The 23164-nt window shown below is 44.7% G+C and overlaps 1 protein-coding gene across 1 annotated transcript in view; it reads left to right on the top strand.

The window, feature by feature from the left end:
• Positions 1-6157: 6157 nt before the first annotated feature.
• Positions 6158-23164, top strand: part of CDS1 (CDP-diacylglycerol synthase 1) — a 38555-nt gene continuing 21548 nt past the window's right edge. The window contains exons 1-4 of the mRNA XM_086746579.1: positions 6158-6256; positions 14306-14433; positions 18373-18469; positions 22941-23038. Coding sequence (XP_086602705.1) covers positions 6158-6256; positions 14306-14433; positions 18373-18469; positions 22941-23038 — 422 coding nt within the window. The remainder of the gene's footprint in view (positions 6257-14305; positions 14434-18372; positions 18470-22940; positions 23039-23164) is intronic.

Genomic DNA, 23164 nt, shown 5'->3' with positions numbered 1-23164 from the left:
TGAAAAGGAGGGGAGCAATTCCGGTGACAGAAAGCAGAGACAAGTGCACTCTGTGCATCACAAATCAAGCAAACAGTAAATACTTCATGTGGCAGCATTAGTCTAACCTGAGAATGGGAGATGATGTTGCAGAAACTGCAAAACAGCTTTTGCCTTGTTGTAAGAAGATGGCAAAATACCCGCTGATGGGACTGGGGCTCAGCCTCGTGTCTGGCACACAGGGGAGCAACAGGACAAAATGGGGATTGCTCATAGTGCACTATAGAGCCCCTTCCCTGAGAGCCCAGCCACCAGAGAGCTTTGTGGTCTGCTCAGAAGGAATGAGAATGACCTGAGACTGAAGAGGGAAAAGAAAGTTTGGGCACAAGAACAGTCCCCTTGAGACCGTGCAGAAGATATTATCTTTTGCAGATGAAGAGAGCTGGCTGCTAGATGCAGGCACTTGCAGTGTTGAGGCTAGTGCCAAACATATATATATGAACATAAATGGGCTCCACCTCCAGCGAAACTGCTGGGACGTGCGCTGGGCACAGTGAGTTTGCTTGGCCAAGTTTCTCCTGTCAAGGGGGTTTTGCTAAACAGAGGCGCGGGGGCTGCATAGGAGGCAACAGGTCTCCTTCTCCTTCCTCCTGCCCTGCCCACTGCAGGCTGTGGGTTGGGGTTCCCGACCTTCTCCTGTGAGGGACCAGGTGTCCCAGCACCCCCTGAGTCTCTGCCAGGCTGGTGTCACTCTGAAGGTGCTGGTGAGCTGCCACATTGCAGCCCCAGCTGTGGGGTCACCCAAAGGAACTATTGTGCATGTAGTGAGGCCTTTTTAAAAACATCTTCTAAAACTTCATGGAGAGAGATTTGCTCTTCAGTCCTACCTGCCCCAAACACCCAGAGAGTAAGCTAATTTCTCCAAAGACTTTAGACTGAATTCAGCGGGGAACAGCTGATCCTGTCAGTACTACATTTCGTGGGACTTGTCTAGAATGGAGCCAGCTCCTATTTTCTCTCTAGCAGCCTCACGCATTTCGACAGAGCGGTGCTGTCAGTCCCTTTAAAGGATCCAGCGATTACCCCTTCAGCCTTACCCAGCTGGAGCTGCAAAAGTCTAGTCTCTACCCTTGGCAGCAGCCAGTCTGTTTCCTCATCAGGCTTGTCCCCACCTTTTTTCCATGCCTACACACTCCTTGCAAAGGGCACCCCTGCCAGCCATGAAGAGTTGCAAGCCGATAAATTATGGTATTCCAAACAGAGGTTTATATTAAAAGAAAGGATCTGCATGGATAATGTAACATTCAGTGCACATGAAATTGCACGAAAAGGGTGTGTTGCAGATTTATGGCATGTTCAGACAGCCGCCACAAGTAAGTTCAAGAATTATTTTCGCATCTTATATGAAAACAGCAGCAGCTTGCCAAATACCCACTGCGTGTGAACTCTTTTTTTTTTGGGAAAAAGCAAGAGCATCCCAGGCATTATGGTAAGAAGGAAGGATCAAGAATAACTCAGTAGCTGTGCAATACTCAGCCACTTGGACCAAACCGAAGGTGACAGCTGCCTGGGGCAAAGGTTTCTACAGCCAGACCTTTCACAGTGGTCACTAGATTATGTTCCTCAGACTTTGGTGCTTAATTTGGAAATAATGAGGTCAGTTTGTTTTGTTGTTTTCTTTTTTTCCTGGCATACAAATGGCCTACTTTTTCAAATGTGCAAGTAATAAGAAGTAATTCTCAACCGCAAATACCACGGACTATGATGTTTTTATGCCAGACTAGCAAATATAAACAGATTACAGGACGTGTTAACTAAACAGAAAAGAACAATTCAGTGCTGTTGGTGGATTTAAATTACTAAAATATAGATATGTATGCGCTTGGCAAAGCATCATCGGCGTTTGACCCATGTTAAGACTAGCAAGACAGTATTAGAGCTCATGCTGTATTCATTTAGAGGGGGAAAAGCAGCCTCTTGTCTGACTCATACACTTTTATATTCCAGTGCGGCTTTCCTTTTTTACAGCATCTGCGTCTAGTGCTTAGAGTTGGAGGAGGATTCATCTCAGAGTGCACAGGTTGTGTAATAACGAGCTTTTGACCTGGAATTTCAGCTTCGAGCACCTGGGCTCCAGCGCCCTGCTCCCACGCGCCGTCTCAAGGCAGCACCAGGCAGCGTTTTGCAGCTCTCGGTTTTGTCGGGGGAACACAGGGTATTAATAGCTCGCCTTGTGCTTTGGAGAACAAACACTCAGCGTGATCTGAGACTGTTGTACCACTGTTCTCTCTGCTCCTTTCAGGCTTGGGGTTATCCTCTTTATAATGATCTAGGGATGCAAAAATATTATAAACTGATTAAATGCAGCACATTATGATATAGTTCATAAATAATATTATCTGAGAAGATACCAAGCCGTTGTTGAAATGGTTTGATGTTGCTTTTTACGCTGACCAGTAGGTATCGACATTTTTCACTTGTCTCACTTGTTCTGCACATTCATAAGAATCCATTTAAAAAACCCAAAAGCTGCAAGCAACTTCTGTTTCTGAGATTGCCAGCAATAGGGCTCCTCAGCCGTCATGTCTGCATATGTGCTGTTCTTTCCAGCGGGCGTTTTGAGCCGGGTACCTCCTGCTCCTCAGCCTCAGAGCAGATGGGGGACCAGTTCCTCCCATTTGCTTCTGCTGCTGCAGCAACGCAGCAGCACCACTCTGCTTCTCTCCTGCACAAGGGGCTTTCTGTCGGTCAGTGGAGACGGCAGCAGCCCCTAGCCGGCTGCCTTTCTGTCGGAAGGCTGTATGCCACTTATGCAAGTGCTTTAACACAGGGCTTATGTAACTGTTTTAATGTCAGGGCTTCAGTTTTGCCTGTGGAGAACTCTTCCTTCTGTGCGTAGGTCAAGGCACGCAGCAGAGAGGCAGCTCTGCCTGCTGTGGGTAACTGGAGCGCGGGGCCAGGGGCAGCATGGCCGTGGCAGGTGATGTGTCTTAACTTTGGGCACCCGGGGGAAGAGCAAGGATGAACTTGGTAGGGGCTTTCCCTTGCTGCAGAAAATGTTGGGGCAGGTCACTGAGGTTTGGGTTATTTGCTGGCAGCTTTGAGCTGCCTGAATTTGTGTGGGAATAAAAGAAGAAGGTACAGGCAAGGCAGAGCAACAAAAACCTCCAATGCCTCCCACATCAAGATACTGAACTTCCGTACAAGAGAGGTGGTAACATCTGCGTATCGGAAAAGTTGGTGGCTGGCATGCTAGAGAACAAGGAGGTTTCTGCCGCACGTTGTGAAACCACGCAGGGTCACAACACTTCGAGAAGTGATGTTACATTCCAGCTAGTGTAGTTACCTGCCCCAAAGGAACCTGAGTAACAGGGTGTCGACTTGGAAAATTCCCATCCAACCAGTCTAACCAGCTGCCACTCAAGAGACACACTGGGCTCCCATGACTGCAAGAGGCTGCAGCCCACAAGTGGGACAACCACGCTCCCACACTCTGCTTGCTCCCCAAGCCCCCTACCCCACAGCTCTTCTGGGAGCCCCCCTTGCCTCTTTCCTGTGGGCTGGAGGGGCTTGAAACACTTTGCTGCTATACAGCTGTTTCGCTGGCCCTCTTCACATTTCTGAGGGCTCCACGGGTGAGAAGGTGTGCGGCAGCAACAGGAGCACCCGGCTGGGACAGAGAAGGCGCAAAGCTGAGCCTGGGTTCCCACTTGATCCTGCCGGAGCCTGGTCCTTGTTTTTAACTCTCTCCTGGTGGCCCTGCCCAGAAGATTGCTCATTCCCTCACCCCAGTGTCACCAGTTGTTCATTGCTTGCTCTGTCTTATTCCCAAAATGCAGTGACTCATCTTGCGCTCGCCTCGCCTCTGCTAATTAATACGTTTCGAGCACTTCACCTTTTCCTCCTTTGCCATTATTGTTACTTTCTTCCATCAGACCATTTGCTAAACAAATATTTTTTCCTCCAAGCTTTTCTAGGTGAATTCTTTTCCCCTTCACTGTTCAGGTTAGGGATGGAGCAAAGATGTAGGAGAAATGGAGGGTCTTTCTCCTCTCCCGGATGGGACGTAAAGATGTGCTTCATGATCTGTATGCAAGTATGGAAGCATTGTTTCTGCCTTGTCGACCACAGAAAGGCCTTTTCTTTGGCAAAAACATAGCATCTAGTTACTGTCAGCTCTGAATTTGCTAGGGCAGGTTTAGCAGGAAGGTCTATAACAAGGCATGTACTTCTTCAGCTAGACCCAACTGCTCCATGGTGGCTGTAGGGCAGTCGGTGTCCACCCCACCCTGGGCTACAGACCAGAGTGTAGGCTCTACATACCGGGGGAAACAGCCAGGCTGTCTGCTCCACGCGCCGCAACCACCACAGGTGGCAAAGCTGTGGAGACCAGACCAACCACTTCTTATTTTGTCTGTACAAAGAAAATAGTTTTTATACTTTCCTCTAGGCAGCTAGTCCCATTGCAGGGCCAACAGAGTAAATATATGTCTTGCACTTGAAGTAAGGGAAACCGTAGTTTGTTCTGAAAGCTTTGCTGGAGAAATGCTCACAAGGGAAAACACAATAGTGGAAACATACTGAAAGAGGAGTGAGTGGAAAGGACACCTCGTTACCTATTGGGATCCACTTGGCACCCAGCTCACCCTGTATGGTTTAGGTTTCTTCCCCGCTAGGGAATTATTTCCCACCCTTGCATATTCTGAGGAAAGAGAGCTGAGTTTTCACTCCATTTTCCCCCATAATATTTCACTCATGGAGAAATACATTTAAAATTGTACTTAGTGTCAAGTGTGGAGGATCCAGGCCATACGGCCATATCACTGATCTGCAGCGGGCTGCCGCTGTCACCTGCGTCCATAAAGGACCCGGTGGCAGGAACTGTGCCTCTGTGCCCTGTCTGGTCTGGTGCTGGGTCTCTGCTTTGCCGTCTGCTGGAGCAGCCCTTCTCGTAGCACACCAGGGTTTTTGCACATGCCTGGGGAGGCTGCAGGCATGCTATCCCCTGAGACTGTCAGCGGTGCCCGGGGAAAACCGCTCACAGAAATGGCTGTTCTCCCGGAGCACTGGAGGGTCTGCGCTTCTCAGTAGCAAGGTCACAGTTCGTTTATCAATGCCATAACCCGTCTCCTCTCACAGCAGCTCACTCTAACTTCCCGAACCATGGCGCTGTCGTTAAAAACATGCCAAGCATACCTTCGGAGGGAAACAATCATGATGTTGTTTATATGATACAGCTAAATCGTGAAATAAAACCAGTCAAGCTCAGTGGAACAGTCACCAGAGGGATAAGGGAAATGACAGCAGGTGGCTGCTGCCACGGCCAGACCGTCAGTAGCCATACAAACGTGGCGGGGCGGATTGGGCATGGTAATAGGGCGGTCAGAGGAATTCAGTGGGCTTTGGGAATGGAAGGTGGCGTTTGGTCTCCTGATCACCCGACCGCAGCGTGCTAGTGCTGCGAGGCGCTCTGATGCTGTCACCCAAACTGGGCCAAAGGGCCAGGAGGACACCAAGTTTTAGCGAGTCTCAGGAGACAAAGGGTGATTTCTGGACAGGCCCTCAGGTCATGGTGATCAGCAGGGTCTGCTTGTCCCTGCACAGGGATGTGTCCCGCTTTGCTGCGCACCCGGGCCTGCCCCCATGTCTCTGGCCCGCGCACCGAGTGCCTCTCGCACCCGCCCTCTGCACAGCTGCCAGGGCAGCCAGTCCGGTGCGCAGTGGCTGTTTGCGGGGCAGAGAGAGCCGACAGTGTGGTAGCTGTTCCGGGGGACGGGTGACTGCCCCTGCGGAGCGTTGTTCTTCACCGTGAGCTCTCAGGCGGGCGCGGTACGTTTCTGCACAGGCCCGTGGCACAAGGGGCGGGGCCAGCGCCGGGGGCGGAGCTCCGGGCTCACCTGGGCCACACCGCCCCGCCCTCTCCGCCGCCAGCCGCCGCCGCGGGGACGCGGGCGCTTCTCGGCTCCCGGGGCGGTGGGGTCCGGCCGCGCCCCCAAGCCGTGGCGGCGTCCACAGCCAGAGCGCCCCCCTTCCCGGGGGGGGTGTAGCGCCAGGAGCCTCAGAGGCGGAGGAAGAGGAGGCGGCGGCCGAGCTCCGAGGCGCGGCCTCCGCGTCCCGATCGGGCCGGCCCCGCCTGCACCCGCTCGCCGCCGGGTGGGCGTCGGGCTCCCGTGGCGCGATGTCGGCGCGCCGGCGGCGGAGGGCGGCCTCCGCTGAAGAGGAGGAGGAGGAGGAGGTGGCGGCAGCGGCGGAGGAAGAGGAGGGGGGTAGCGACAAGGTGAGGGCGCGGGGCCGGGGGCCGCTGGGGCAGGTGCGCGGGCGAGGGGCGGGAAGCGGCGCTGCACGCCCCCCCCCCCCCCCCCCCCGATCGCCGGGAGCAGCGACAGGGCGAGGCGCCAAGGGGCCCCCGCGCTCGGTGCAGGGGGAGTTAGGGGCCCACGCGTGTCCTGCCCCACTGCCACACCCCCAGCGCCACGGAAACGGGAGCGCCCGGTTTCCCTTCGGGCCCGCAGCATGGCCTGCGGGGCCGCGGGTGCCGGATCCCCCCGCCCCCCGCCTTGGCGAAGGAGCTGGGCCGGGCGCGGAGCGGGCCGCGGGAACGGGCGCGGAACGGCAAAGGCCGTGTCAGCACCTCCACAGCAACCGTTTCTGGTTTATGGCCTTTTCAGTGATAGGCAGTCACCTCTGGTCCGGAAAGGGCTTACAGTACGGCATTTCTGCTAAGGCAAGGGGTTTCATGCATCGGGTTCACTGTAGTGGCAAAACAGCCACCGTGCTCTTCTTTTGTTTGCCGTGGAGTTAAGCCTTATCTCTGCAAAAACTAAGCACATCACAGTTGCCAACTGTCTGAATAAAATGAAAGAGATGCTCTCATTTTGGTAACTAGAATTTTTTTTTTTTTTAAAATCTTTCTGATTGCTAAATTGAGTTTGCAATGCAGGGCTCGCGAGCCGGCGACTCTTTAAACCTGCATGCATGTCGAAGTTGCAGAGCCTTGCAGGGTCTGCCCTAGGCATTGTGGCAAGGAACTGGAAAGTGAAACTCCACAGTCAGTTTTTTATTCTGCGCTTTGGTTGCGTGAACTCAAAGTCAATGAACTTGAAAATCTGCGGTACTGTGCTGCACTGAGGGTTGTGATCAAAGACAGGAACGTTTAGACCATACCTGTGCAAAGAGTATTTCTCTGTAGATGAGAAATAACTTTTAAACATGGTTTCTTGTAGCAGGGTGCTCAGAAGGGTGTTTTTCTCTGAAGTTGTTCAGGTTTGCTTTATTTTGTAGGCTAAGTTCATTTCTGGGGTGTGCAGTGAGCTGCCTTCAAAGAAGTCTTCCCATTCAAAGCCTCTACTCTCCAGATCTCAAAAGAGTACATCTAAAACTTGCTAATATTCTTGGTTTACCTGTGTGATTTCCAGAGAGGAAAATGCTTTTCTTGCCTGTAGGCCTGCTGCACTTTTACTTTAGTTGCTCAACAGTCTGGTATTTCATTCAGTTTTAGATGACGAACAGAAAGGGTTCTGCTGCTGTGTATGCAGCAAGGATGTTGGATACAGGAGATGAATTTCAATATACGTATGTTTGCGATGATTGGTTGAACTGTTTGATAAGGAAAGCCTTTTCCACCACACAGAAGACTTTTTGATGGATTATTTGGAGGACCCTTCTTGTTCCCGTTAGAGTTGTTCCACCTATCTGTGATGTGCATAGCACCGGTGACCCTTGTCATGGCTCACAAGCGACATCAAGGATTGATTTTACGTATTAAGCTGTCTTTAGTACCTCTGGTAACCGTAAAGATAAATCAGCATTTTGTGATGGGTTTTCAGTCGGTAGGTCACACTTTGGGTCTCTGTTTTGAATATGAGTACCAAGCAGCGTCTGCTGTAGGTGATTTGATGGGAAGCATCAGGTCATCTGCATTCACAGGTGCCACATTATACACCACCTTAAGATGGTTGTCTTTCTCCTGTGCCTCTTGCCTAACCTTTACAACAAGTGGACTGCTTATTGTCCTTTGGCTATTTTGAGACGATCTGTTTGGTGTGGTCGTTCTGTATTTGGACCCAAAACTTGTTCATAACTACTCAGGATGGCCATGATGCCGTGGGTTTCCACTGCTTCCCTAGTACACAGGTCAGAAATGTCACCCTCTTCCTCACTTGTAATGAAGAGAGAGGTAACTGCTTTGTGCTGCTTCTGCTTTTGTTGACCCAATTAATTCAGGCTTCCAGATATGCAAAGGCAACATGCTTTAAAGTGCCTTGTTTGCCGAAGTAAAAAAGCACTCTGTGTTTACTGAAGAACACCATGAATACTAAATATGTCTGAAGAGTTTTAGCTTTTGTACTTTTAGTCCTGTTTTCAGTGTGTAATCTGATACTTCTCATGTTATGCTTACTATGTCTGTAGATGCTAATTTTCTACTGGATTTAAGTAAAGATTGTTTTTTTTTCTCATTTGCGTGTTTTTTCACCACTAACTGGAAACAACTGGTAGCCATTTCTGCATCCATGTAATTTCAAGTACAAGTTAACTTCCTTGTTTTTGTATGAAGGAATATGGTATGCCCTTTGCGCAGCTTCTTCCTGAAGTGCCCAATCTCTGCAAGTCTCGCTGTCTTCAGTTGCTCACTGGCTTGTTGAGCTGATGACTTTTTGCTAAATTCTTGTGAACATTACTTTGCCCTGCAGGGCTTTGTAATTTCATGAGTTTGTTGTTCCTTTGTGTTGCCCTGTGGCATGGAGGAGTGACTTTTTGGTTGTCACTTTCTTATTTGCTGCTCCTTGCCCTGGACACTCTTTTCCTAAGACTGTCTTGTCAAAATGCCTTCATAAATATTCTGCGGCCCTTGGGAGCAAGAGGAACGATTTGGCATTCAAATACTTAATATGTATAAGTCAGTTAAAGTTTTACAGATTGATCTGCGTGTGTTCACGCTTCTTTTAAAATTCCAGTTGTTTGCATTCTTTACTAAAAAGCAGGTGACACTGCTTTCAAATGCTTCAAAAAAAATGAGTGTATCTAGGGAGTAACCACACAGTTATTCCCCTGTGTACTGCGCAGAGTTGTCAGGATAGGACGGGGAGGGGATAGTGGAATCGTGTTGCATTGCTGGCCGTGGGAACAAGTGCCTGTTTGCCTAGGGTCATTGTTAATTATTTGTAACTAAACTAAGCCTGGAATCACTGACCACTGTTTCTCCTTTGGTGTTGAAAAAGCTGTTTCTGTTCCTTGAAACAGCCCTTCCAGGGAATCAGTCGCTGGGTAAGTTGCTCAGGCCTTTGAAGCTGGGTTTGGGACTTGGGTCTTTGATGCCCAAAAGCTCCCAAACCTGCTTGGGGATAAATGAAATTCCTGGTGGCAGTATTTGGTGGAACAATAGAGTCTGTCATGGATCACTTAGTTACTTCATTTAACTTAATTCTTTGGGAATATCCAGAAAATTGATCTGTTTAGTTTTCACAGAGAAGTCTATGCTGTGTGCTACAAGCGTGGTAATAATAGTAAGAGCTGACCATTTCCAAACCTCTGTTTTCTTGGAAGTGGTGGTGGATTGGTACTAATGTGGATAGTAAAGGATCCAAAGGTTTTAGTCTTCAGTTCAGTGTGTGCAGTTCTCTCACTTGTGTTTCTGCATATGTCAGGCTTTAACACTTTGGAAAAAAAGGCTTCATTATTCAGGATCTTCTGACACTTCGATATCTTGACTTGAGAGGAAGGTATCAAAGTACATCTAATTAAATATGCTACAATGTGGTGTAACTGAACTATTGACTTAATTGTAAAACTTGTGAGAGAGACTGCAGAAAGGTCAAGGCTGGAAGAGAAAAGTTACTTTAAGTAACACTTATACAGGTAAAATTACAATAATTAAATTATTTTGCTTACTAACTTTTTTCACATAGGCTGTCTTTGGTTTCTCGGTTGCTCTTTCATGTAGGTGCTGCATTCTCCAGGAAAAACACATTTGCTATCTACTTGGGAGCTCCTTATTGTGTCCTGGAAAAAATGTAGCACAAGCTTAACATTGCAAGTGTCTTCGTAACTAGAATAATTCTTGTGCGTGGTTCACTCAGCACATGTTAATTGTAGTGGAGGACGTGTGGTACAAAACAGCAATTCAGATACCTGTGTCTGTTTAGATGATGAAAGGTTAACATGTGTGGTTTTTTCTGCATGACACATGGCTGTATTCTGGTGGCTGTTGTGAAGTAGCCAGCAAAGCGAAATCGACATGGAAGCTTAATTTGTGGCAAGATGTCACATGTTTTGAACTCCTGTTAGGGAGGCTCAGGCTCTTGACTGTTTGAGTTCCTCCTTTGTATAGCAAAGTATTTGTGGTCTTGTACAGAAGAAGGATGAAAGTCTTGTCTTTAAGAATGCCAAAATTAAAGCAAAACAAAACCTACAACTAAATAAACCTTTGTCTCCAGTACTTTGGAAATGACAAAAACTGATGAGCGTCGTAGTGTGTCAGATAGGCGTGTTTATTACGCACTGTGCTGTTTGTAGCATGTGAATAGCTGTCATGTTTGCCTTCTTCTCTGTACTTGTTAGGCCTGCATAATCTCAGCTTTGTTGGACTTGTATTCTATGAGCTAATCAGGTAGGTTCTTTCGAAGGAACACATGCCTTCATTTGAAGAGAAGCAAGGCAACAGCCTGATTGCAACATCTATCCGTTACAGATGCTTGGGATGTGAATCAAGGAGGCGGGAGCGGCACACATTCTGCATGTAAAAGTCTCTATCACCTGCAGTTTGAGAACTCTTGAAAAAAATGAAAACACCTCAGCTCAAACATTCAATTTGGAGTTGGGGTTGAAAGGTGTCTTGGTCACTTAGGACAGTACAACTTCTGTTTTCAATTAACCTTTGAAAACCTTGTAAATACCTGCTCACAGTGTGAAACCCATGGCATTTCAATTAATACACCTTACAGGTCTTTGTTGTTACTGTGTGTGCAGCTTGGCCAAATTCCAAACCTGAAGAGCAGGAGAAGGAAGGGCTGCGTGGTTTTATACTGAACTCCGAAACTGCAAGGTCAAGCTGAAGTAGCAAGACTCTTGATTTTTTTTTTTTTTTTTTTGAGGGCTTTGATAGTGATCAACTTAGTGTTTCCTTCCATAGTGATTGTTGTTATTGGTGGCTGTCATCTGGAATGTTTATAATCATTAATGTAAAATAAATAAAAAAACAATTAGTAAAAAAGACTTGTCCTCCAGTGATGGGGTTCTTTAAGTTCATGATTCAGAGGACAATTAAATAGCTTTTGGGGAACAACTTCCTTTTTGGCTCCTGACTTTTCTAATTTGCAGATGCCTTATTCAGGAAATGATTGTGGCCATTATAGCAATTAACTGGAAAATAAAGTATTCAAGGTCATTTCTGAGGTATGTTACAAAAGGAAGTTGAAGGTAATTGGGGGTTTGTCTCCCACTGGTTTTTGTAGCAATGTACAGCTAAAAAAAAATTACCAAATGCATGTGCTTAAAAGAGAGAGAATGTCTCTCCCATGTGCAAGCAGGGATTAATATTAAAGACGCTAAGTCATGGTCTTAGGGCCAGGATTACTGCTCATCATCTGCACAGTCAGTAGTCTCTTCTAGAACTGTGCAGACAGCTTGCTGCACACCAGTGCAGGTCACAGTAGTTGGAACATGGCTTTGGGAGAGACCTGTGATTTCCCCCTGCCCAGTCGCATCTATAGTTGATTTCAGAAGCTCTGGTACAACACAATGAGAAACATCTCTGAATAACAAGGTTGCAAGCACAGTAATTTTTTTTTTATGTGCCTTTTTTTTTCAGGTGTTCTATAGACTTTCAGAAGTCTGGGCCACAGTTAGAGTATTTGCTCTTTTTACTTTTATTAATTATATACAGTGTCTGTCTAATAATTATTCAACTGTGGGGTTTCAAGGAATAGGGAAAACATTGATCATGTTTTTCAAATAAGTAAATGATGTAAAATCCATTCAAGAATTTCATCATGTGCATGGCACGCTAAGGTGAATGAGAAAAACACAGGCCTAACATGTTAAAAAAGATAATTACTCTTCCTGTTGTTACCTGTTTCCCTTGTGCATGTGCATAGTACCAGCTCAGGGTCTGGGGTTCTAAAAAGGGAAAACCAATTTAAAAATGAAAAGGGTGGTGTTTTCCCTCGGACTGGTGTCCCAGGGCAGAGCGCCCTGGGCGGTGACCGGGCCTGGGGAGGGTGGGAGGTGGGAGCCCGCCTGCAGCACCCTGGTCAGCTCCCGGCCCCCAGCCCCGCCGCGCACCGCCCCTGGGTGTGGGCTTGGGCCTTGGCTTTGGATGGGCGGCTTGAAAAAGCCTTATCTTTTCCACCTGTGGTGTTTGCAGAGGTCAGTCACCGAGGCAGTGGTTACACTGAAGTGTAACCTCCTGGAAAAGGTCAACAGATTGAGAGGAAAAGGCAATAGCCTATGAAAAGAGTAACCATGCGATGGCTGGGACTGTAGACCACCTTCGTTCTGTGGTGTCTTATGGAGGGGGCAAGAGGGAGGATACACCTCTGCTGTCTTCCAAATTGCTAAAAATACTCCAAACAAGGGAAGAAAAGAATATTATTAAGGAAAAGTAGGAAAGAAAAGCAGTCATGTTCATGGAAATAGATTGAGGAGAACAAACTGAGATCTGCAATGAGAAAGTTGGAAAGAGAGGGAGACTCAGAAACAGCAGTATAGCAGTGGTGCAAAAAGTTTTCAAGCACAGTTACTTCAGAGTTCTCAGAGCTGTTAAGAACTGATGAACCTGAGGTGGTAGGGCAGGCTGGAAGCGGTTTGGGATTCTAAGGAGGTGAGGCAAGTCAGGTAGGTCAGGAGGAATTTCAGGTTGCAAGAGAGCCAGACACTGAGCTAGAGACAGCTCTCTGCCTTACTGCTGTGCCAAGGCCAAGTGCAGCCTTCTGACTCATCAGAGAGTTTCAGTGTTTGTAACATTAGAACGAGTGAAGTAAATCATCGGCACTCTTAGTCTTGACTTTAACTGGAGGAAAAATAGTCTTGACAGTCTAGTCTGATCACTGTTCACAATTTGTACTGTTTCACTAAAATATGTACCGCCTATTTTGCATTTGGGTTAGGCACACAGTCTGTCTAGCGGATATCTTCCTTTGTTGTCATTAGTGGATACTGAAGAAACAACTTGTCACAGTTTAGCTACAGTCAGCAACTGAGTACCACACAGCTGCTCAATCACCCTCCCCAGTGGAGCGGGGAGAGAATTGGGAATCGGAAAGAAAATTTGTGGGTTGAGATAAGGGCAGTTTAATAGAAGGAAAAGATTATATATATATATAAATTGATAATAATACTAACAGAAAAAAACTCCAATAATAATAATTAAAAAAACCCCAACCAACCAACCAAACAAAAACAATTTCTCACCGCCCTGAGACCCGATGACTGATACAGCCCACCCCGAGCAGCAATCATGAAACAAAACAAAACAAAACAAACCCTGTAAATGATCCTGGAACAATTCTGAACAGTGAGTGAGAAAAAGAGAGCTGACTGCCTCACCCCTCCACTTAAGTACTGAATGTGACGTTTATGGCATGGGATACTCTCTTTGACCAGTTTGGGTCTACTATTCTGGCTGTATCCCTCCCAGCTTTCTGTACCTGCACATTAGCAAGACCTGGGAAGCCAGACAGAGACCTTGGTCTCTTTAGTAACAACTAAAAACATGAGTGTGTTTATCAACATTCTTCACATACAAAATCCAAAACACACCAGCTACTGAGAGGAAAATTAACTCCATCCTAGCCAAAACCAGGACACAACTGCAGTGTTGGAGTCATACAAGAATTATTTTGAGTACTGCCGTGTCTGTAGGGCACTTGGTCACTTCATGGTTTGTTTTTGGATCATTCTTTTCAAGCCAGAGGATTCAAGTCCTAGCGTATGTATGCATGAGACTGTGCCAGCGACCTCTTTTCTTTGTACAAAGCGGATGTTTTTTATGCATTCCATTTCCTTTTGTTTTTTTTTTATTTTTTGTTTCTGGAAACATTTATCCTGATACTCGTGTATGTGGGTTGAAAAAGTGCCTAGAATGTGAAGTTTCTTGAGCACAGGAGGTGCTGACAACATCTGAGTACTAGCCTTCTTATAAACATTTATTACGATACATTTGTCTCCTACAACATCTACAGTTTCACTTGTACACCACTGTTGTATTTTCAGAAGGTGATATAGGTATTATTGGTTCCTAAAGTAATGTTTATGACTCTGAATACTGTTTTCTGACATAATAACTAATAATCTTGCATGTTGTGTTGATTTTTTGTTGTTGTTGTTATAGGAAGTGGATTTGGAAGAAAGACTTGTTGACTTGGATCTTAGAAGTGATTCAGATATTCCTGATGTTCCTCCACCGACAGACAGCACTCCAGAAATCCTCAAAAGGGCTTTGTCAGGCTTGTCTGCCAGGTATAGTAAACCAAACAGCTCTCAAATGTAATAGCTACTGGCTAAAATTTTTACAGATTGTGTTGCAGTTTTAATTCTTGTACTGAAGTTTTAAATTTAATGTGATATACATGAAAATTCAAGGATAAATTTTTACTTGATATCATTGATTTATTTATGCTCTGTTAGTCCCTTCAGTGTAGTATTTTTTGCCTATACCTGAAGATTGCCCGTTGCATGCATTTCTAAGTAAACTGCTGCCATCTTTAGCTACAGTTTATGTAAACATTTGCCATTGCTCAGTTTGAGCATTGCAATAAAATGTGCTAAAGAACAGTCATTGGGTTTGATATCCAGTATAGCTATTTCTGGGGGTTATAGTGGACTGATTTCCTACATCCAAGGTTAAGGTGGGGGTGGTATTTGTGTATGAATGAAAGGGGAAGAAGTGTAAATTCTCTGCATGAGCTTTGCTAGCTTTTTGTGACAGCATTTCCACTTCTAAATAGTTTTTCTTTACAGTTAAATACAACATAGCTTTTATTTTCATACCTTTTAAAGGAATGTTTCATTTTTTTTCCTGACACCTCTTTTCAAAACTAGGTTTCTGACTCCAGCCCGTGTTCATAGGAGCTTAAGGTCTAGCAAATATGGGCGGATGTGCATAGACAGATAATCGTGGGGACCTGCATATTCACAGAGGCTAACAAATCACGTTCCTAGTATAATTTTATACAGTCCCTTTACAACACTTGATCAGTCAAACCCTTTTGGAGGTGGCAATTCGCATTACATTTTTTTCACTAATGCAATGAAAGAGCATTTTTGTCGGTGCATAGTTGTTTATAGCATAGTCCAGTTGTGTAAAGTCTCAGTCATGATCTCAGACCCTACTGCATGCTGGGCAGAGGGCCGACTATTCTTACTGTTTCCGTGCTTTTATACCCATAGTTCCTCTAACCACCACCAGGTGTCCCTTATCTTTTTCTCACCACGAGGTGTCCTCGATTTTGCTTCTCTTAGAAAGTCCCTTATTTTTCAGTTCCAGGGCTTCTGATATTTGTCGCCCCCAACACATTCAGGTGTATGATAGATCACATACCAAAAAACCACCTAGTAAAATGAATGGCTGTGTCATATATACTTTATGCTCAACAGAACAAACCAAGCAATATGCAATGTATATTTTAGATGCAACTTAGGTTTTGCAAGAGCCAGAAGAAGGACCTCCAATCCAGACTATGATTAAAAACTTCCAGTCCTTGTAAAAACGTACTGGAGATCAGGTTATCTCCAACAGCAGTGTGAAACTACAGGTTTTTTTCACTTGCTCCTTTTCTAATCTGTTGTCTGTTTTCTGTTGTGATGTCTGGGAGCTATAAACACACATATTGTTCCCAGGTTTCAAAAAGGATGTCTCTAAACTGCACCAGCTGCGAGCAGAAGGTGATGTTCTCTACTGCCATCACACTGCAAGGAGTATCTAGTTCCTGTCACTTCCAGAGTTCTCCTACCATGTTAAATGTTGTGGAAGTCTTAGGTCTTCAAATCAAACTTGTACCAGAGGGCGCTTGCATGGTGATAACCTCAAAGCCTGCAAGTAAGAGGCACAGGCAAAACCTTTGCTGTGTCACATGCTTGAAATTCTTTTTTGGAGTGTTTGCACAAAGGTGCACAGAGGTGCTTTGCATGCAAAATTTAATTCTTGGTGTTTTATAAACGCTACATTCAAAATTACCCACTAGTTTAGTAACTGGCAGTCCCACCAGAGCCGCTGTTATAATGCGCAACATGAGTGAGTTGCACTGTAGCTCTCAGAAATACTGTTTTTCTTTGTGTTTGGCCTTTAGAGGGAGTGGTATCTGTAACTTTCCAGTGGAGAGTTAGGATACAATAAACTTGTCAGGTGGCTTCTTAAATTCTGGAGCTTGTTGTCTTACTGAAGCTGTCTTTCCAGTGCTGTGCTTGTCAACACCTTCAAGATACTGTGTGGTATTTTAACAGTATTCTTAAGGGAAATTGAATTCTTCTAAAGGAGTCTTACTATAGATATGCCACTAGGAGAAAACTGCTACTCTACAGCCCACGTCATAGATGAACATAAAGCGTCTGTTGTGATAAAGCCTGTTGTGCCTTTGTTCTGATACTTAAGGCAAATCCAATTAATGGCTTTTAGCTGCCATTAACCTGATGATGAATGACATCCTTGAAAATAAAATTAATACTGAAGTTTAATTTAAGCTGAAGTTTACTTTAAAACTGAAGTATGATGCAAAACTAAGTGTCCCCTGAATCAGGTGTATCTCCTGATGCAGCAATGAAACACAAGACTGATAGAAAGCAAAACATGAAAAAGAATTTCTTTAAGCTATAGTAGCGATTTTTATGTTTAGCGGTAACTTGTGGTTAGGTGGTTCCATGTAATTTTAAAGGCAAAATTCTTGAAGGGAAAAGCACAAGTAAAAGAGGAGAAAAACTTACTGAAAAGTAATATGAACAATAAAATACAGACTACTGATAACTGAGCACGATTTTTATGGCAGAATGGAGCATGTGATGAGTTTTTAAAAATTGTTTTTAAAAAATGAACTGAGTTCTTGATTTTTCCTGATACTGGCCTTCGGGGGCAGGGGGTTGGCGGTGTGGGAAACAACATTTTGGTTACTTTAGAAATTAAAAAAAAAGGAAAAAAAAGGAAAAAAGAAAACAACAAAACCCACACCAAACCCCCCAAAAAAACACCACAGCAAAGACTTCCCAATTGTTTGGGTTTTTTCGACAAACAGCTATTATTTTTTCAAAGATGGCATTCTGCACCTGGAGTACTATATTCAGTTTTGGGCCCCTCACTGGAAGAAAGACATTCAGGTGCTGGAGTGTGTCCAAAGAGCAAAGAAGCTGGTGAGGGGTGTGGAGAACAACTCCTATAAGGAGTGGCTGAGGGAGCTGGGGTTATTTAGTCTGGAGATAAGAAGGCTGAGGGGAGACCTTATCGCTGTCTACAACTACCTGAAAGGAGGCTGTAGTGAGGTGGGTGTTGGTCTCTTTTCCCAAGTAAAGATTGATAGGACAAGAGGAAATGGTCTCAGGTTGTGCCAGGAGAGGTCTAGATTGGATATTAGGAAAAATTTCTTCACTGAAAGAGTTGTCAAGCATTGGAACAGGCTGCCCAGGGAAGTGGTTGAGTCACGATGCCTGGAGGTATTTAAAAGATGTGTAGATGTGGTGCTTAGGGACATAGTTTAGCGGTGGACTTGGCAGTGCTAGGTTAATGGTTGGACTTGATGATCTTAAAGGTCTTTTCCAACCTGAATGATTCTATGGTTACAGGAAATTTTATTCTACTTCCCTTAGGTTACCAGAAGCAGCTGCAAAGGTTCACAAGGGCAAAAGAGTACAGCTAGTTTGACCCATCACCACTCATTGTCACATATTTTCCTGTCCTAGTTCCAGTGCTCACAAGAGCACAGGATTGCTTTCAATAGATAACCCTCTACTGGCAAAATAGCTGCTTTGCTGCTATGGAAAGTTGGTGATCGCCTGGTATTTTGTCTGTTACTCCTCAAAGAATCGTATGCTTTTTACCTGGCAGCTTTTCTTTCATATGTGAATGACAGCTGAGCCCCCATCAATCTTGCCAATTATGTAATGCTTTTTGAGGGTCTTGATGTATTTTCACAGCAGCTTCAATATGGGGTTGATCCATTTAATTGCAAATTATGTTTGAGGGTGGGGAGCATGGGGGAAGAAGAAGGGTGGCTAACTTCAATTTCTTTTACTATATATGCTGTTTAGTGGAATAGTTGGTTGATTCTGTGGTTCTTGCTATGTGTTTTATTAAGCGCAAACATTTCTGGAACTCCTACTGTTTCTGATACACTTCAATATCTAGTTAGTAAAGGAAGTGGCATTTATTTTCATTTGTAACTGCTTGCTTTTTTTCTCTTTTTTAAAAAATAGATGGAAAAATTGGTGGATTCGTGGGATTCTCACTCTAGCTATGATTTCTGTGTTTTTTCTGATCATATACCTGGGATCATTTATGCTGATGCTTCTGGTAAGTTTGTTTAAATACATTCTGCCATGCAAAAGTTACTTGATCTCTTTGTTCATTGTCCCTAAGACAGCTGGAAGCAAACTGCACAGAATATTTAGAGCAATTTGTCTCTTATTTGTGTGAATGTAAATAATTTTGAAAAAAAAAAACAAACTGGACAGATTCACAACTGGGCCTTGTGGATTAAGGACTTCTTATATATTGTAATTACATTTTTTTTAAGTAGGAATTAAAGTAACTCTGAGAAGTTGAACATGGCCTTGAAGTTTAGTAAACTGTTGTCGTCCATTTCCTTGTCCAGTTCCCATCACCTACAGTTACATTCTTTAAGATTTGTTTTTGTTTTTGTTTTTAAAAAAACAAACATAGCCAAAACCCAAAAAACCAAAGACACACGAGTTTCATTTTTAAGGCTGAGGAAAGCAGGCAGCTCTGTTCTCCTGGCTGTGACCAGCACTGAAAGGCTTTCCTCAGGCATGCTCCATTAATTCCCCACTTCTCTGCGGGGCTGCCTTGTGGCCTTGGATTTATCTGTAGAATGGAGCTAGATCCCTTTCCAAGGTACAGAGATAAAATGCATTTTTAGGTCATGAAGTGAAATAATAATAGTAATAGTCATACACCCTGCATACCCAGTCAGCCGTTACTGCTTCTTTCCATCATTTTTGTTGCTGCCATTTTTATTGAATAATGGTTTAACTATCTTTCCCAGTCATGGCAAGTAACAGGCAGGGATGTGCAGTCTGAAACACTGAAACTTACTGCTTTGATTTTTTACTCTAAGTTTGTTTAACTGTCAAAATGTGCTTTTGCTTTTTCATGGCCTCCCATGAAACACCTTTTGGATTATATTAATAGAATCATTTAGGTTAGAAAAGACCTCCAAGATCATCAAGTCCAACCGTTAACCTAACACTGCCAAGTCCACTGCTAAACCATGTCCCCAAGTGCCACATCTACACATCTTTTAAATACCTCCAGGCATCGTGACTCAACCACTTCCCTGGGCAGCCTGTTCCAATGCTTGACAACCCTTTCAGTGAAGAAATTTTTCCTAATATCCAATCTAGACCTCTCCTGGCACAACTTGAGGCCGTTTCCTCTTGTCCTATCAATCTTTACTTGGGAAAAGAGACCGACACCCACCTCACTACAGCCTCCTTTCAGGTAGTTGTAGACAGCGATAAGGTTTCCCCTCAGCCTTCTTATCTCCAGCCTAAACAACCCCAGTTCCCTCAGCCACTCCTTATAGGAGTTGTTCTCCACACCCCTCACCAGCTTCTTTGCTCTTTGGACACACTCCAGCACCTGAATGTCTTTCTTCCAGTGAGGGGCCCAAAACTGAACACAATATTCAAGGTGCAGCCTCACCAGTGCTGAGTACAGGGGGACAATCACATCCCCACTCCTGCTGGCCACACTATTTTCAATACAAGCCAGGATGCTGCTGGCCCTCTTGGCCACCTGGGCACACTGCTGGTTCATGTTCAGCCGTGTGTCAACCAACACCTCTAGGGTCCTTTTCTACCACGCAGCTTTCCAGCCACTATTCCCCAAGCCTGGAGCATTGCATGGGATTGTTGTGATCCAAGTGCAGGACCCGGCACTCAGCTTTGCAGAACCTCATACAATTGGCCTTAGCCCGTCGATCCAGCCTGTCCAGATGCCTCTGCAGAGCCTTCCTACCCTCGAGCAGATCAACACTTCTTCCCAGCTTGGTGTCATCTGCAAACTTACTGAGAGAGCACTCAATCGCCTTGTCCAGATCACTGATAAAGACATTAAACAGAACTGGCCCCAATACTGAGCTCTGGGGAACACCACTTGTGACCCGCTGCCAACTGGATTTAATTCCATTCACCACCACTCTTTGGGCCTGGCCATCCAGGCAGTTTTTTACCCAGCAAAGAGTACACCCATCCAAGCTGTGGGCAGCCAGTTTTTCCATGAGAATGCTATGGGAAATGATGTCAAAGGCTTTACTGAAGTCCAGGTAAACAACATCCACAGCCTTTTCCTCATCCACCAAGCAGGTCACCTTGTCACAGAAGGAGATCAGGTTGGTCAAGCAGGACCTGCCTTTCATAAACCCCTGCTGACTGGGCCTGATGACCTAGTTGTCTTGTACATGCCACATGAAGGCACTCAAGATGGTCTGCACCATAACCTTCCCTGGCACCGAGGTCAGACTGACAGGCCTGTAGTTCTGTGGACTCTCCTTCTGTCTCTTCTTGTAGATGGGCATCACATTTGCTAACCTCCAGTTAACTGGGACCTCTCCTGTTAGCCAGGACTGCTGATAAGTGATAGAAAGTGGCCTGGTGAGCCCTTCCAACAGCTCCCTCAGTACCCTTGGCTGGATACCATCTGGCCCCATAGACTTATGTGTGTGTAAGTGGTGCAGCAGGTCACTTACCATTTCCATTTAGGTTATGGGGGCTTCATTCTACTTCCCATCCCTGTCTTCCAGCACAGGGGGCTGGGTACCTGGAGAACAGCTGGTCTTATTATTAAAGACTGAGGCAAATAAGGCGTTAAGTACCTCAGCCTTTTCCTCATGCTTTGTCACTATGTTTCCCCCCCACATCCAGTAAAGGATGGAGATTCTCCTTAGCCCTCCTTTTGTTGGTAGATTTTTTTTTTTTACTACAGTAGGCAGATTAAGTTCTAGTTGGGCTTTGGCACTTCTAATTTTCTCCCTGCATAACCTCATGACATCCTTATAGTCCTCCTGAGTTGCCTACTCCTTCTTCCAAAGGCCATAAACGCCTTTTTTTTTTTTTTTCTCCCCTTTATTGTCTTGAGAGGCTGGAATGCTGTTTCACCGGTATTATGGTCTGCATTAGAGTCTACATCTGAATTAGTCTGGTTTATATTTCCTGTTTTCAGGTGAATGACATAACAAACTAGTAATTCATTTTTTCGTTGGTGGAGATTTTTCTTTTTTGTGTGTGAAGAAACAACAAAAAAAAGCCCCTTTAAAGTGTAGGTAATTGTAGAGATATATTTTTTTACAATCCTTCCCTTAGTAGTCTGTTACACTAGAGAATGATGATAACGAGCAAAAAGGAACTAATCAATTTGCAGTGTGATTCGGAATATTCACGTGACTCTGAGGTCACAATCATGGGCAAAGCTATCAAGAGATGAACCAAAAAGTAATTAAAGTTAATTACTTACAGAGTTAAAACTCTGTCTTCTAATATAATAAACTGTTCATAAAATTTGAGAATATGTAAAAAGAATGGAGTGAAAAAACAGTTTTGTTAATGAATTATTTCATTTCACTGGAATCAAATAATTTACATTTAAACAAGAGCTGTTGTGCTAAAGCCAAATCTTAACACTGAGACTGAAAATGCCCAGAGACTTGTAGGAAGGGTAGTCCAGTGAAGTTTGGAGGACAAGCCCTGAGACTGCTCTAAAAAGTTGGGAGGCATATTTTACATTTGCTGGCTACTAAGGTAAAAGGCACAAGCTTCCATGCCTTTGGACCCTAGTGTCCTTTTCCAGTGTAAGGTGCAATACCTGAATGTTGCTCTTGCACATAGCATTTAAGTTTTATAACGCAGGCCAAGCAGAAGAAAGAGCATGACACAGGGGAGCTTCAAAGTTAACTCACTGAAATGGTGTAAGACTGTTTTAAAACACGTTCACATGTTGAGCAAGATGAAGTTTATCCATGAATGCAGGTAGTAAGAGAATACGGCAGAGCCTGGCATGCCGACGCGCGCAATTGGCGTGGATAGGTTCTTACTCCTGCCTCTGCGTGGGATTACTAACGGCCTGTGTTTGGCAATACTTGATATTTAGGCAGGGCAGTCTGGTTGGTGACTGTGGATTAGACAAAACTGGCAGAGTCTCCTCTGGAGCCCAAAGACTGCCAGGATGTACTACCAGCTTGCACGGGCAGGCGCAGAAGTAGTGACATCAGCAAAACAAAATGAAGGCTGTGGAGGGTGTGACATTCAGACCTGGTTTAGATCAGCTTTGCTTCTAATCATCAATGCAAATTGCCCTTAATGAGATGCTTGCAAGTGGAAGATCTGACCGTCTGAGTTGTGTTGCACAGCTAGTTTATTCCATTGGACCTATAAAATAATTCCTAAACTAAATTTAAAGATAAAGCTTAGCCAAAAGAAATAGAAGAGCCTTCTTTAGAGGAAGTACTTTTGACCTGCTGCTGCCAAATTGTTTTAAAGAAGAAAAGTCAGGAGCTTTCCCTTGTTTCACAAGCATAATCTGGCAGCTAGCCCAATGTGGTTTTTTTCTCAGCATGCCTAGTGGTTTTGAGATTTCTGGGGATTTTAAATGGAGCTTTAGTTTTCCTTGGACTTTGAAGCTGTCTGTTTTCTGCATGGAATTTGAATTCAGAATAATTTCTCTGCTTAATGCAGATTACAGTACTACTTGCTGCCTTTAAGAAACAACTGCAGCTTATTTACATAGTGTTTTATTTCTCTTATTCTAGGTCTTAAGCATTCAAGTGAAGTGTTACCATGAAATCATTACTATAGGTTACAGAGTCTACCACTCATATGATTTACCGTGGTTTAGATCTCTCAGCTGGTGAGTAGCAAGCAAGAACATCAATAAGTACAGATGTGAAACTTAAGACTTCATGTTCTTCATATCCTGTCATGGTATGATAGCTTTGTAGGTCATGTGCGGACATAAAACTTGACATCTGTCTCT

This window comes from Chlamydotis macqueenii, chromosome 4 (assembly GCF_036417535.1).
Source record: "Chlamydotis macqueenii isolate bChlMac1 chromosome 4, bChlMac1.mat, whole genome shotgun sequence".
Taxonomy (NCBI): Eukaryota; Metazoa; Chordata; class Aves; order Otidiformes; family Otididae; genus Chlamydotis; species Chlamydotis macqueenii.
This window is presented reverse-complemented; position numbering and strand designations above follow the sequence as displayed.